We start from the raw sequence: 13,624 nt of genomic DNA, 5'->3' as shown, positions 1-13,624 counted from the left end.
GATGATAGGGATTAGGTTATTGCCTTGCTAATATCTTTTCTTGTAGATAGGTGTGTCATTTTGGACAAGTAGATAATTTCCCTTTAGCAACGAGCCTTGCAGAAGGAATCTACTCTGGATTTTTTCTGAATCCCTCCTATTTCATAGAGGGTTCTGCTGCACCCTACAGTTAGTTCCCAAGCAAGCAAGTGCCCTTTCATAAAGCATATGTGAAGTAGGGATATAGAGAAACTTCCCCTACTAACAAGTCTATTTTGCTCTAAATATAACAAACATAAGAATCATTAACAATCAAAACAGAGAAACAAACATGCCAGCAGAAGCATTAATGGAGCTCAATTAGTACCCCAAAGTATGCTAGTAATAGACTACTTTTCATGTCCCTAAGGTCTGACTGGCATCCAAATTTCAGGCTTGGAGAAGAACATTCTGAGTGAGACAGTAGACAGGTGCAGAAAATAAATGACAGGGCGGGGATCCAGAATGACACACCTATCTACTAGAAAAGATATTAACAAGGTAAGAACCTAATCTCTCTCTCTAGTGCAATAGATATGTCATTCTGGATAAGCGGAACATACAAAAGTAGTCCCAGAAATCTAGGGCGGGATGACTGCACTGGCTCATAATACTGAGGACCCAAGAGTTCTCCCTTGACGCCACATCCAAATATATGGAATAAAGATCTTCCTAAAGTAGAATTCATTTAAGCTGCCAGCTCAGAGTACCGATACCCTTATATCCTTACTCTTTGCTATTCTTTACTGCCTTGCTCCCACACAACTGTTAGAACATGTCAGACATGTCTAATCTGTGGGAATTTTCTAAGTAATACAACTTTTAACTTTATTCACTCAGCGGTCTGAGTAACACTGCTATCCATGTGGCAGTGATGCAGCCACTCTATCCAGATTCTGGGCTTGATGGACCTTTGTCTGATTTAGTATGGCTTTTTTTATGTTCGTATATTTTTTATTGGAAATAATACAATAACATTGGATATATGCTGAACAGAGCTTTGATCATTTATGATAAGCACGATATAAATGTTCATAAATAAGATTATTTCACCTTTTACGAGAAGGTGAAGAAAGCTTTTCATGCATATGAATCCCATGTCCTGGGGGACGAGCAGGCTCTTCTTCCACAATATCTCCCCATGATGTATTCTGGCGCCATGATTCCCGAGCTACAGAGGAAAACAAAAAAATTGGGGTTTTACCTTTAACAAAATAAAATGTACACATTGAAAAAATAATTTAGGTCATATCTTCTCTGTAGATATAGAAGATTTACCCCCTCTTTTATGAAACTGCGATAGCAGTTTCTAGCGGGGGAGCTGCGCTGAATGGCCCGCGCTGCTCCCAACGCTCATAGGAACTCAATGAGCATCGGGAGCAGCAAGGGCCATTCAGCACGGCTCCCCGCACTAGAAACTGCTATCGCAGTTTCATAAAAGGAACCGTTAATGTTACATGCTTAATACTTTGTAAGGTCCTGGAGATCCAGTTAGATCCTAATAATTTAAATGAGTTTTGCATTTAAAGGTACGCATAGTGAAGGGCAAGTTATCATACAAAACCTTGTGCTTCTAATTAGTTCTTAAATGAGACATAATGGGGCAAGGTTTCTTCTGGTAAGCAAACTGCCAGGTACTGACTTAGCAGTGAATGATTCAGGCCTTCAAGGAGAATGAGATAACAAATGAGTACTCCAAAGCAAAGTTCTGCTAAAAAGCAGACATATGCAGTCGAAGAACAGAAACCAGGATATCGCCATGTATACAAGAGGAGACCAAATTACATTTTAATATCCAGAAGTCAACTGCAATACAAAATAGTGAATGTCCCTTCTTGATGCTGTGTTAGTTTTGGACTTGCCATGCATTAAAATCCCATGTTTTAGTGGTTTAAGCTCAAAACTTGATGCCTTTTGGTTGATGAGCCCTTAATGTTAATGGCATCTAATGGTATTCTTATATTTCAGTTAAGGGGAACTAAAACTTGAATACTAGCTTGGACCACTGGCTAGGCTTCAATGCTCTTCAAATATTGCAAAGACTGAATTACCTTGACCTGGTTCAGTTTCTTCTTGTGTGGACAAAAATTTCCTGGTTTCTGGTCATGAAAGAGGCAGAAGGAAGAAAATAAAAGGCTAAAAAAATTCAAATAACCTTTAAAAAAGCAAGACTCATCCCAATGCTATAGAATGATTTCACTTTCTTTCCCTTCACTAATAAGGCAAATGCTGCAGCTTAAAGGATTTAACTGATACCACACTCCACCCTAGAAATGGATTTAATTTTCCTCATTGAGGATATATTTATTATTAAATAAAACAAGCATATGATATCAGGTGCTTACTAGCATTCTTAGTTAAAAATAATCATGAGTACATTTGAGTTAATTCATGTTATGGATTATGTATTTTGATAACTAATCTATCTGAATTTCTCTATTGCACTAATCCAGTACAGGTTGAAGGCAATTTACAAGTTAAGAGGCCCATCACATTAATGAGTACGACGATACATTGTTGCAGGTAGGCAGAGCAATGGGAGGAATAGGCTACATTAACACAAAGGATAGGGTTAAACAGTAGCAGGGGGAAGCAATTGCAGATTCACAAATGGAATAAGAGGATTGAAGAGAATGTCCAAAGGGGAAAAAAAAATGTTGCTAATTCTTATGTTCTTATTGGAAATGATACAATAACTTATTGGGTTTATGCTGAACAGAGCTTTGATCATTTATGATAAGCAGGATAACGACTCCCTTGTGTTTAAATTTATGCCGGAAGTCACACAGCATACCTTCATAGTCAGCCAGAACATCGCTCCAATCCAGCGACATACCACAGAAAGATATGCTTCCACTACCCATACTAGCCTATGGAATAAAAACCAGAATAAATGTCTTTTTATTATTAACACCAGCTAAATCCAGGCTAGGACACAGAATTGAACAATTGAAAGTATTTAAAACTTCTCATTTTACCTTAAATACTATCTGTAACCATTTCCTTTTCAAATATTTTTGGATTCTATATATGGCGTTCAAAATTGCATGCACATTTTAACTAAGTAATGAGCTGATAACTAGCAATAATCGGGTGCTAACAACCAATTACTGCAGTTAATTGGCTCCAATTAGGATTTGCAAATGCTTCTTGCTAAATGCTATTCGATAAAGAACTAATCTAATCTAATCTGGGATTTCTGGGTCACATTATGCCTAACTAGATTCAAGGTAACTAAGCAAATCGATCAGATTGCAACCCCTTTGCGACCCGATTCACTAATCTTCTTCCCGATCAGCACCCGATACGATCCGCACATGCAAATGAGGGAAATAGCATGCAAATTTTGGAAGGCAGCGATTCACTAAACAATTTCTACAACACTGACTTGACTTGCTGATCAGAAAAGAAATGACTGCTGAAAACCAGTCGCTTCTATCCTTGCCGACTCTCCTGCCCTTTAAAACCATGGGCTTGCAAAGCGTCTAGCAGAATATATAAAAAAGGAATTTTTATATATTCTGCAAAACACATTGTGAGCAAGTGGTTTTATCCCGACAGTGCCCCCCTCCCTGAACCAAAAAAAATCCGATGACAAACTGCAGCCTTAGGCCACGCCCTGGTGTGTCATGTGATGCACAGGGAGGGGCCCAAGGCCCTGATTGGCTGAGGCGCCTTGGGCTCCTCCCTTGGGAGGGGCCTGGGGCACCTCAGCCAATCAGGAACTTCCTTAGGGAGGAGTCTAAGGAAGTCCCAGATTGGCCATTGCTTTTAATCAGAGACTTCCTCAGACTCCTCCCTAAGGAAGTCCCTGATTGGCTGAGGTGCCCCAGGCTCCTCCCAAAGGAGAAGCCTGAGGCGCCTCAGCCAGTCAGGGCCTTAGGCCCCCTGTGCATCACATGATTCACCAGGGCGTGGCCTAAGGCTAAGTTCATCATCATCAAGAGGCCTGGAGCAGGATGGACAGAGCACCCCTCCTGCTCCCAATGTTTTTAAAGGTACAGGGAGGAGGTGGGCCCGGCAGCCTAGCTAAAGGTACTGGGAGGGAGGTGGGCCGGCCCGGGCCAGACTGGGTTTGAGATGGCAGGAGGGAATTGGCATCCTTCCTGCCTTTTTATCTTCAGCGGGGCCACATTTGGGGGGGCATTTTTGGAGGGTTCAGGGAGGAAGCACTTTGTCGGGGGGGGGGGGGTTTTTTTTTTTTTTTTTTTTAATCGAGCAGTTATTTTGCGTGTGTTGCAGTAACAGGAGGTTACTTCTCCTATTACTACTATCAGGGTCTGCCCCAACTCAATTGCTTTCGAGTCGGAGTTTGCATGCAAATGGTTTGCATGCAAACTTGATAGTGAATCAATCGCTGTTTTAAAATCAGCCAGGAATCGGCCAACATCAACTGACTCACTATCCTTTAGTGAATCTAGTCCTTACTCTGTAACCCTCTTGAATTGCATTTAGGAGATATACAAGAATGAGACTAAAATCAACAAGGATTACAGACAAAGGTGGAATTACGAGTTATAAAGGAGACAATAGACACACTTTATAATAATTGGTTAGTTCTCAGAGTGTGGTGTGAAGTTCTTTGTTTTCAGATATCATTCTCATGTGTTGATGGTGTTTGTTGTTTCAAAGAGTAGAGTTTTTTGTTTTTTCTGAAATCTAAGGTAGTTGGGTTCAAGGGTAGATGGGAGGTCATTCCAGGTTTTTGTGCTAAGGCAGGTGAATAGTGTGTTAAATATGCGCTTATATTTAACTCCTTTGGGTGAAGGATTAGTAAAAGTTCCTTGAGATTTCTAGTTGAGGTTGGCCAGGAGTTAGAGAAAACGTTTATGAAGGGCTCAGCAGAATTAGCATATAGGAAATGAAACATTATGCATGATTGTTTAAAGGTGACACATGTATTGATGGGTAGTTAGTGTAGTGTAGTCTACTCTACTCTTCAAGAAATTCCTGCAAATGACTTAATACAGCTAGCTCCTTACCAATTCCCAATACCACTCCCCAATACCTTCCTGATTCCTCAAAGCAACCCAAAGCATCTTCTCTTCATCTCCTCTAGAAATTACCAGATATCTTCTTCATGTAATACCTTTTTTGTAATTCTTTTATAATCCACTTTGAACCGCAAGGCATTGGCGGAATATAAATTTCTAATGTAATGTAATGTAGTCTTCTAAAGTAAGGAGAAAGTGGCTCAAATTTGTGAAGTTTTAAAATTAGTCTTATTGCAGTATTTTGTTCCATCTGCAATTTCCAGGTGAGTATATTGTTTTGATCAGGTGAATGATAAATAAAGGGCAATTAGCAGAAAAAAAAGAGACCACATTACAACTGCTTAAGTCTTTAGTAAGGCCCTATACCGAGTATGTGTACAGGTTTTGTAGTTTTATTATGAGAAAAAGTGAGCGTTGATAAAGGTAGTTCTAAGACGACTAACCCAGCTTATAAAGAAGGAAAGAATTAACACAGAGAGATTAGAAAGACTTGGGAGCTCACTATAAAAGAGAATTTGATCTAAGAGGGCAATGACAGACAGTTCAACATAACTGAAATAAAAAAGGGCTAAAAGTGAAAGCTCTTCAAAGATAATTTTAATTTATGAGGGAAGTTATTAACATGGGCTACAATTATGATGAGTTGTTTTTTTGTTTTGTTTTTTTAATTCTTTATTCATTTTAAATCATAAACAAGTGTACAATAATATATCCATTGAATTTCAAAGTAACACTTGAAAATCTTAAGATGATGAGTTATTTTAAAGCAGGTCCTATTTTATACAATGAGGCTCATATCTCCCCCCTCCCCCCTTAGTCTACTATCAGCTCTAATTACAAGTATCTTCAATACTTAAAAACACATTTTAGCTAACACCACTTATAAGAATAAATGAAAATTTAGAAGTCAGAAGAAGGATTATCAGACGTTACCTCTTCTTGGGTAAGGAAGGGAAACTTAACTAAGATCTCAAATTAGGAGAAAAACAAATCATAGTACAGTAGTGACTACCTTTACAAATCTGAGAGGAATTTAGGGGGACATTATCAACATGGGCTTCTGTTAAGCTGGGTTATTTTAGATTTCCTTTGAATAAAATGGAACCCTGTGCTAAAATAGCCCAACTTAATAGTAGCCCACATTGACAATCTTTCCCTGAGATTTGAAATTATATTTTTTAAAGAGCATTTGACACGCCTTCAAGCTCATAAGATCTATGTACTCCCTATATTTCTCCTATGAGTTAGTAGATGAAGAGGGAATTCTTGCAGCTATGCCCTCAAGCTTTGGCTTTAGAGATGTTCTAACGCCTGAAATATCCTAGGAGACGCCCAATTAAGTTTCACGGTAGAAAGCATGTTTTTCTAGAGCTTGGAGATACTGCTCCAGCAACAGGAAGTGACACTGATTCACTGAATTGTGTAGCTAATGGAAGAGAGGGCTTGAAATGAGTTAGAGACCAGAGTTAGGTAGGGGTTCTACCTTTTTCTGTTTTTTGTTTTCTTAATTGCTTCCTAAATTATTCTTAACATCTCCCAATTCTCTTTACGTTAACCAATGTTAGGACAATTTTGTTTCCTTTACCTTTATATTGTCTTATTTGGATTCCGCAATTTACTTTATTGTGTTTGGCTCTTTTGAGTCATTTTGCTTTTCTTAAAAACTTCAAATATATGATGGGAGTATCAAGATTTTACAAATAAACATATTCAATTTAAAAAAAATAGAAGTTATAAAAAGGATGAGTAGGATACACAGCATTTCATTTATGAGGAAAGTTATTATCATGGTGAGACCCTGTGCTAAATTAGCACAACTTGTGGTAAAATAACTTGACTTAATGATAACTTCCTCCTTAAGTAGGTACGAAGTCAAAAAAAAAAAAAAGATTGGTTCTGTTTTCCAAAATAGGTTTTCCATTTTTTGGTTAGTTTTACTTTCTTTAGTTTTCATATTTGTATGTGGGAATTTCTGCTTTAGGGGCAATATTGTACAAACTTGCACTCTATTTAGGAATAGTGTGCTTTTTTTGGAGGGTGGGGGATGGGGAGGACTGTACACTATTCCCCAAGAGTGCAAACTCTTTTTCTATCACTTTGTCCAAAAAATGGCATGAAAGCGCATGAAGTAAAACCATGAAAAGCAAAAGTTCCATTTCTGTACAGAAATACCTTTAAAAAACTGTCCTCACAAGTAGCCCACAATTACACCAAGAGATACTCACAGAAAAGTCGCTCTCGTTGTCAGTCTCGATGTTAATGTCATTGTTCTCCTCTGCTTCAATCTCTCTGGTTAACTGCTCCTCTTCAGCAATAGCACTAGCAATTGCCTCTTCATTCGCTTTTTCTAGACGATCTGCTAACTCTTCTTTTTTAGCAAGGACTTCTGCCATGGACTGTGCAGAAAAAGATTAAGCCCCCAAATGATCATTTGCCTTTAGCAAGCCTCTCCCCCCCCCCCACACACACTATAAACATTTTATGAGACAACCAATTTCTCTTTTCTAGTCATGCTACCTTTAAAAACATACATCTTAAAGGTAAGAAGACAGGCTCCAATCACACTAATTTATCAAGTGAACACAGACTATTTCAAACAAACAACAAATAAAAAATGTAAACATTCAAGGACATACCTGTTAAACTTGCAGAGCACTACAAAGGCATGACTATATTAGTCAAAGTAATAAATGACAAGGAACAGCTGGGAGATATCAGTGGCAGCATTTATTAACAATATAGCATTCATTTAGGAAGATATTGGAAATAATTATGTCGTTGTAGAGATGGTAAAGTTGAAATTATTTCCAGCAAGTCTACAGCACTATTTTTTTTTTCTAATGAGAAGGTTAATGTTTGAAATATTATGTACCAGAAACTGTTATTTTCTTATCCAGTGGCTTTCTAAGGACAAATGGCAGTGCTAAACCTAGAACAAAACACTGAAAATTAAAGAGAAAATAGTCATTTTACAAAATGCTATTTTCCTTTATAATAGTAATAGTAGCTTTTGTCCATCATGCTGAAATGTTGCTTTAAGATTCATTACAAAATATACAGCTAGGGCTTAGGTTCAATTCTTGACCATAATTCAGCTATTCAGAGATAATCAGGACTATGGATGTTACAGAGACAGAATCCACAGGCTCTAGAACAGGGGTGCCCATACCGGGCTTCACGATAGACTCTCGTTGCCGTTGCCCTGCTTCCCTGACGCCAGGCCAGGTGCATGCAAGCACTGGGCCCACAGCTTTGCCACCCCCCCATGTCAATTCTGATGTCAGAGAGGAAGGCAGTGGCTTGGGGGTGCAGGGAGAGAGAAAGACAGACAGAAAGAAAGGGGGGCAGGGAGAAAGAAAGAAAGAAAGGGGGGCACTGAGAAAGAAAGAAAGAAAGAAAGAAAGGGGGGCAGGGAGAAAGAAAAAGAAGGGGGAAATTTGGGGTTGGATAGTATTGCCTTATATTGAAGAGTACCAGTATGGGGGGCGTGGCTTGGAGCGCGCACGATATGGCAGCCTAACTACAGCGCTCCCGTATCCAGGCAACAAACGGAACAAAATTAAAACTTCTACTTTTTCAAATCGCTAAAAAAAATACACTAAACAACGTCGGAGATGGCGAATATAAAGCAGGGGAAAGCTGAAAAACCTTCAACATCGGGAATATCAGCAAAAAGAACAAAAGTCTTCCATCTCCTGTCACCATCGAGTGTGCCGTTCCCGATGGAGACTGAAGAAATCACTGAAAAGGCTGATATAATGACTGAACTGTTTAAAATAAAACTTATGCTGACTGAAAACTCCAATAAAATATCGGAAGTAAAAGAAGAGCTTCTTAACATGAAACAAGAAATCCAAACTGAGAGACTGAGAATGACAGTGCTGGAAGAAAAAGTGGAGAGGTTTGAATCTTTCACACAGGAATATGACAAAGATAAAAAAGAAATAGCAGCTTTAAAAAATCAAATGGTGGACATGGAAAACCGTGGAAAAAGAAAGAACATAAGAATTTTGGGGCTGGCTGAAAATATTGAAGGAGGAGATCCTGTACAATTCCTAGAAAATCTGTTACCTAAACTACTTCAGCTCAACTCAAAATGGCCGTTAGAAATTGAAAGAGCCCACAGAATCCCCACAAGAAAGCCAGTAAACCAAGCTGCTCCAAGACCTTTGATATTCAAGGTATTACGGTATCAACAAGCTCAAGAAATATTAAAAATGGCAAAAGCAAATAAAAACTTGAATTATAAAGGATCAAAACTGATTTTAGTACCGGATTTTGCTAAATATACTGCTAACATAAGAAAACAATTCCTCACATACAGACAGCAGCTGAAAGAAAAGGGATACATATATGGAATATATTATCCATCCACTATGAGAGTATCCAGTGGAAATAAATCCATATATTTTCAAGACCCGGCAAAACTGAAAGAATTTCTGACACAAAAAGATCCTAAGTTTATATAAATAACAGAACAATTCAGCTGAAGAAAGAAGAAAGAAGAAAGAAGAAAGAAGATGGGAAAAAAAAAAAAAAAAAGGGAAAATAAAGAAGATTATTAAAAGAAATGTTATCAACTGGAAATATAATTTATTGAAATAATGGATGCAATAATATAACAATATTTAAAAATTAGCATCCACAATCATTAATATCATTAATTATTATTAATATTATTATAAAAAAAAAAAAAAAAAAAAAATATATATTATTATTATCAAAATATAATAAATTAATTATTTAAAAAAATATATATAAAATACAAGTTTTAATCAAAATAGATAATATATTCTATTATATAGCATATTAAATTATTATGATAAAGGATTAATGAAATGATTTACAATGAAATTATCATTAAAATATTGAAAGGAAAAATTTATAATTGTTATATTGAGAATAAGATTTAAAAATGAAATATATTAATTATTATAAAAACAATATTTTAACACTGTATAAGAAAATTATAATTTTATGAAATATATACAAGAAATAATTGATTATTGACAGAAATAATTAATAAAATAGATGTCTAATACAAAATTTTTATTTGATTTAATTATTCAGACATATTAACTTATTATGAAAAATAAGAAAATAATGTAATTGAATGATAGATAATTAATAAAAGATGAATTTATTATAAAACCTATTTACTGACATAAAATGTATATTTTAATCAAATATTCATTCAAATTAATTCAGTATGAATATGATCTATGAAAACGATTGAAATGCATTATTATTAAGATCAATATTATATATTTATTTAATACTGGATATATTTAAGTTATATGACGATATAGATATAGATATATATAGAGAATAAGAGCTATAATTGAAATATGTTTATTTATTAGAAATATTATATTACAAGTATGCATGATATTGAATTTAATTTTATAATTCAAATATATTTAATTCTCAGTAAATATATAAAATTTTATAGACTAAATGAATATAATTTTTAATAATATAAGGGTGGAAGTATATAGAATGTATTGAATTCAGAAATATATTTTAAATAATATAATGTATTATTAGTTGCCTGGAGATGGAGATGTAGGTTTTGCATGACCAATGCGTGTTCCAAATCAGAATAAGATAATGGGTGGGAGGGGAGGGAAAATAATGGGTGGGTTAGGGGAAAAATTTTCAATGAAGGTGCTAGGAGCTAATCATGTAAACAATCATAGAATATTGAATAAGTATAATTATTAATCAGATGGATCTAAAAATGTATTCGCTGAATGTCAATGGTTTAAATCATCCTATTAAGAAGAAGAAATTATTATCGTTCCTTAAAAATCAAAATGCGGATATTTATTTTATTCAAGAAACTCATCTTTCGGAAATTGAATCAAAAAAATTATCTGGAGGTTTTATTTCTAAATGTTTATTTGCACCGGCTTTAAAGAAAAAAGCTGGAGTGGCTGTTCTAATAAATAAAAAATGTAATGCAGATTTTAAATTAATTAATTATGATCCCTTAGGAAGATGGGTGCATGTCGAAATGGTTCTGGGAAATACTACCCTGAATTTATTCAATTTATATGCTCCTAATACGAATCAAATGGAGTTTTTTAAACAAATTCAACAATTGCTCTTACCACTGGCTACATCTAATTTAATAGTAGCAGGGGATTTCAATGCTGTAATGGATCCGATATTGGATAAAAAACCAAGTAAAGTTATGAAATCATTAGGCTTAGATAATTTGATACTATCTTGTGATTTAGTAGATATATGGCGAATTCTTCATTTTAATGATCAGGAATTTTCTTTTTGTTCTCAGGTCCATAAATCCTTTTCACGAATTGACTATATATTTGTTTCTAATAATATAGCGCAGCGTGTCTTAAAAGCAGTAATTGATCCCATTATAATTTCAGATCATGCTGGTGTGTGGATTAATCTTCAAAATTATGATGCTGAAAACTCTGATTTAATTTGGAGATTTAATAATGATTTATTAGCGGATTCAAAATTTCTTGAAGATTTCAAAATAAAAATGCAAGAATTCTTTCAATTTAATGAATCAGATGATATTAATGTTGAGATCTTATGGGATGCTTTTAAAGCAACTATGAGAGGAAATATTATTTCATATTCAACATTTATTAACAAACAAAAAAAAAAACAATTTATTGAGATGGGAAAGCAAATTAAATTATTAGAAAATAAATTAATTGAGAAATGGGAAAATAATACATTACAAGAATTATTAAAATTAAAAGTTAAATACAATGAAATTTCTTCTCAAATTGTGAGGAAAGACATTTTCAACAAACAAGTACAATATTATGGAAATTCAAATAAAGCTGGTAAATTATTAGCAAACTTTCTAAAAGCAAAGAAAAGAAAATCTAAGATTATTGCAATTAAAGATACAAAAGGTAACACACATACCAACACAAAAGATATTATAACACAATTTCTTGATTTTTATAAAGAATTATATACTTCCAATTCTTATAAAAATAAAGAACAAGACGGATTAACTTTTTTAAATTCATATATTGGACCAAATATTCCAGATCATATAAAAGGAAGTTTAGAAGAACCTATATCTTTAAAAGAATTAGAAACAGCATTGAAGTCTCTTAGAGTTGGATCCGCTCCAGGTGGAGATGGGTATACTGTTGAATTTTATAAATTTTTTCAAAATATCATATTACCACATCTGTTAAATTTATATCAATATCAAATAAAGAATGGAAAAATTTCTGGTACTATGGCAGAATCGATAATTATAGTCTTACCAAAACCAAACAAAGATCCTACTCTGGTTTCAAATTACAGGCCTATTTCATTATTGAATGTGGATAACAAATTAATGGCTAAAGTATTAGCATTAAGATTGGCAAAAGCTCTCCCTTTCATTATTGATGTACATCAAACAGGATTTATTGCTAAAAGACATTCATCAAATAATACTAGATTAGCATTCCACTCATTAAATTTAGCAAAAAATATAAATGATCCAGTTTTTTTAATATCTTTAGATGCAGAAAAAGCTTTTGACAGAGTGGAATGGAATTTTATATACCAAGCTTTACAATGGTTTGGTATAGGATCCGGTTTTATTGAAATGATTCAGACATTGTATAGCTCTCCTGGAGCAAGATTATATATTAATAATAATTTATCAAATAGATTTAACTTGCACAGGGGAGTTAGACAGGGATGCCCTCTGTCTCCTTTACTTTTTGATATTGTCCTAGAACCTTTATTAATTGCAATAAACAAAACTAAGGAGATAGAGGGAATATCATTTAACAATTTTGAATTTAAAATATCTGCATATGCAGATGATATATTATTATATTTAAGAAAACCGGAAACTACTATTCCATGTATACTTAATTTAATAGAAACATATGGTACTTTTTCTGGATATAAAATTAATTGGAACAAATCTGAAATTCTCCCAATAAATGTTCATTGTACCAAAGGATTATTTGACCCATATTCATTTATTTGGAAAGATGATGGTATAAAATACTTAGGAATTATGATCAAAAATACAATTGAAGACACAGTCAAAGAGAATGAAAAACTTTTATTGAAAAAAATAACAGAAATGTGTGAGCAATGGAATCCATTACATCTTTCTTGGTGGGGAAGAATTCAAACAATTAAAATGATGATATTGCCTGTGGTTTGTTACCAAATGAGTATGATTCCAATATTTTTTCAGGGGTCATTTTATAAAAAACTTAACAATATTCTTACAAAATTTGTTTGGTGTGGGAAAAGATCAAGAATCGCTTTAGTATCATTACAAAGACCAATTATGGAAGGGGGGGTAAATTTTCCAAATTTTTATAGGTATCATCAAGCCTATATCTTAAGACAGGGTATGTATTGGATCCTCCCAGAGCTTCTAGAAAATGTACCAGATTGGCTATATTTAGAATGGCGGCTCCTGTTCCCTTTATATCCAGAACAGTTAATAACTATAACAATGCCTAAAAGATACAAAGACCACAGAATATTATTTGACACTTGGAAAACATTGAGATATATTAGTAATCTATCACCTGAACCTATTGCTAAATCTCTAAATCAATCAATATGGATAAACTCCAGGATCAGAATTGGCGGAT

The 13,624-nt window shown here is 34.5% G+C and overlaps 1 protein-coding gene across 4 annotated transcripts in view; it reads right to left on the bottom strand.

Annotated features, from left to right (window-relative positions):
* Window positions 1-13,624, bottom strand: part of SCAPER (S-phase cyclin A associated protein in the ER) — a 392,992-nt gene that overhangs the window by 309,340 nt on the left and 70,028 nt on the right. For 2 of the 4 annotated variants that reach the window (XM_033920795.1, XM_033920797.1), the window contains exons 10-13: window positions 7,238-7,408; window positions 2,813-2,888; window positions 2,070-2,117; window positions 1,072-1,189 (exon numbers count right to left, since the gene is read on the bottom strand). In XM_033920795.1, coding sequence (XP_033776686.1) covers window positions 1,072-1,189; window positions 2,070-2,117; window positions 2,813-2,888; window positions 7,238-7,408 — 413 coding nt within the window. The remainder of the gene's footprint in view (window positions 1-1,071; window positions 1,190-2,069; window positions 2,118-2,812; window positions 2,889-7,237; window positions 7,409-13,624) is intronic. The other 2 variants (XM_033920796.1, XM_033920798.1) reach the window with 1 other exon arrangement.

Source organism: Geotrypetes seraphini, chromosome 14 (assembly GCF_902459505.1).
Source record: "Geotrypetes seraphini chromosome 14, aGeoSer1.1, whole genome shotgun sequence".
Taxonomy (NCBI): domain Eukaryota; kingdom Metazoa; phylum Chordata; class Amphibia; order Gymnophiona; family Dermophiidae; genus Geotrypetes; species Geotrypetes seraphini.
This window is presented reverse-complemented; position numbering and strand designations above follow the sequence as displayed.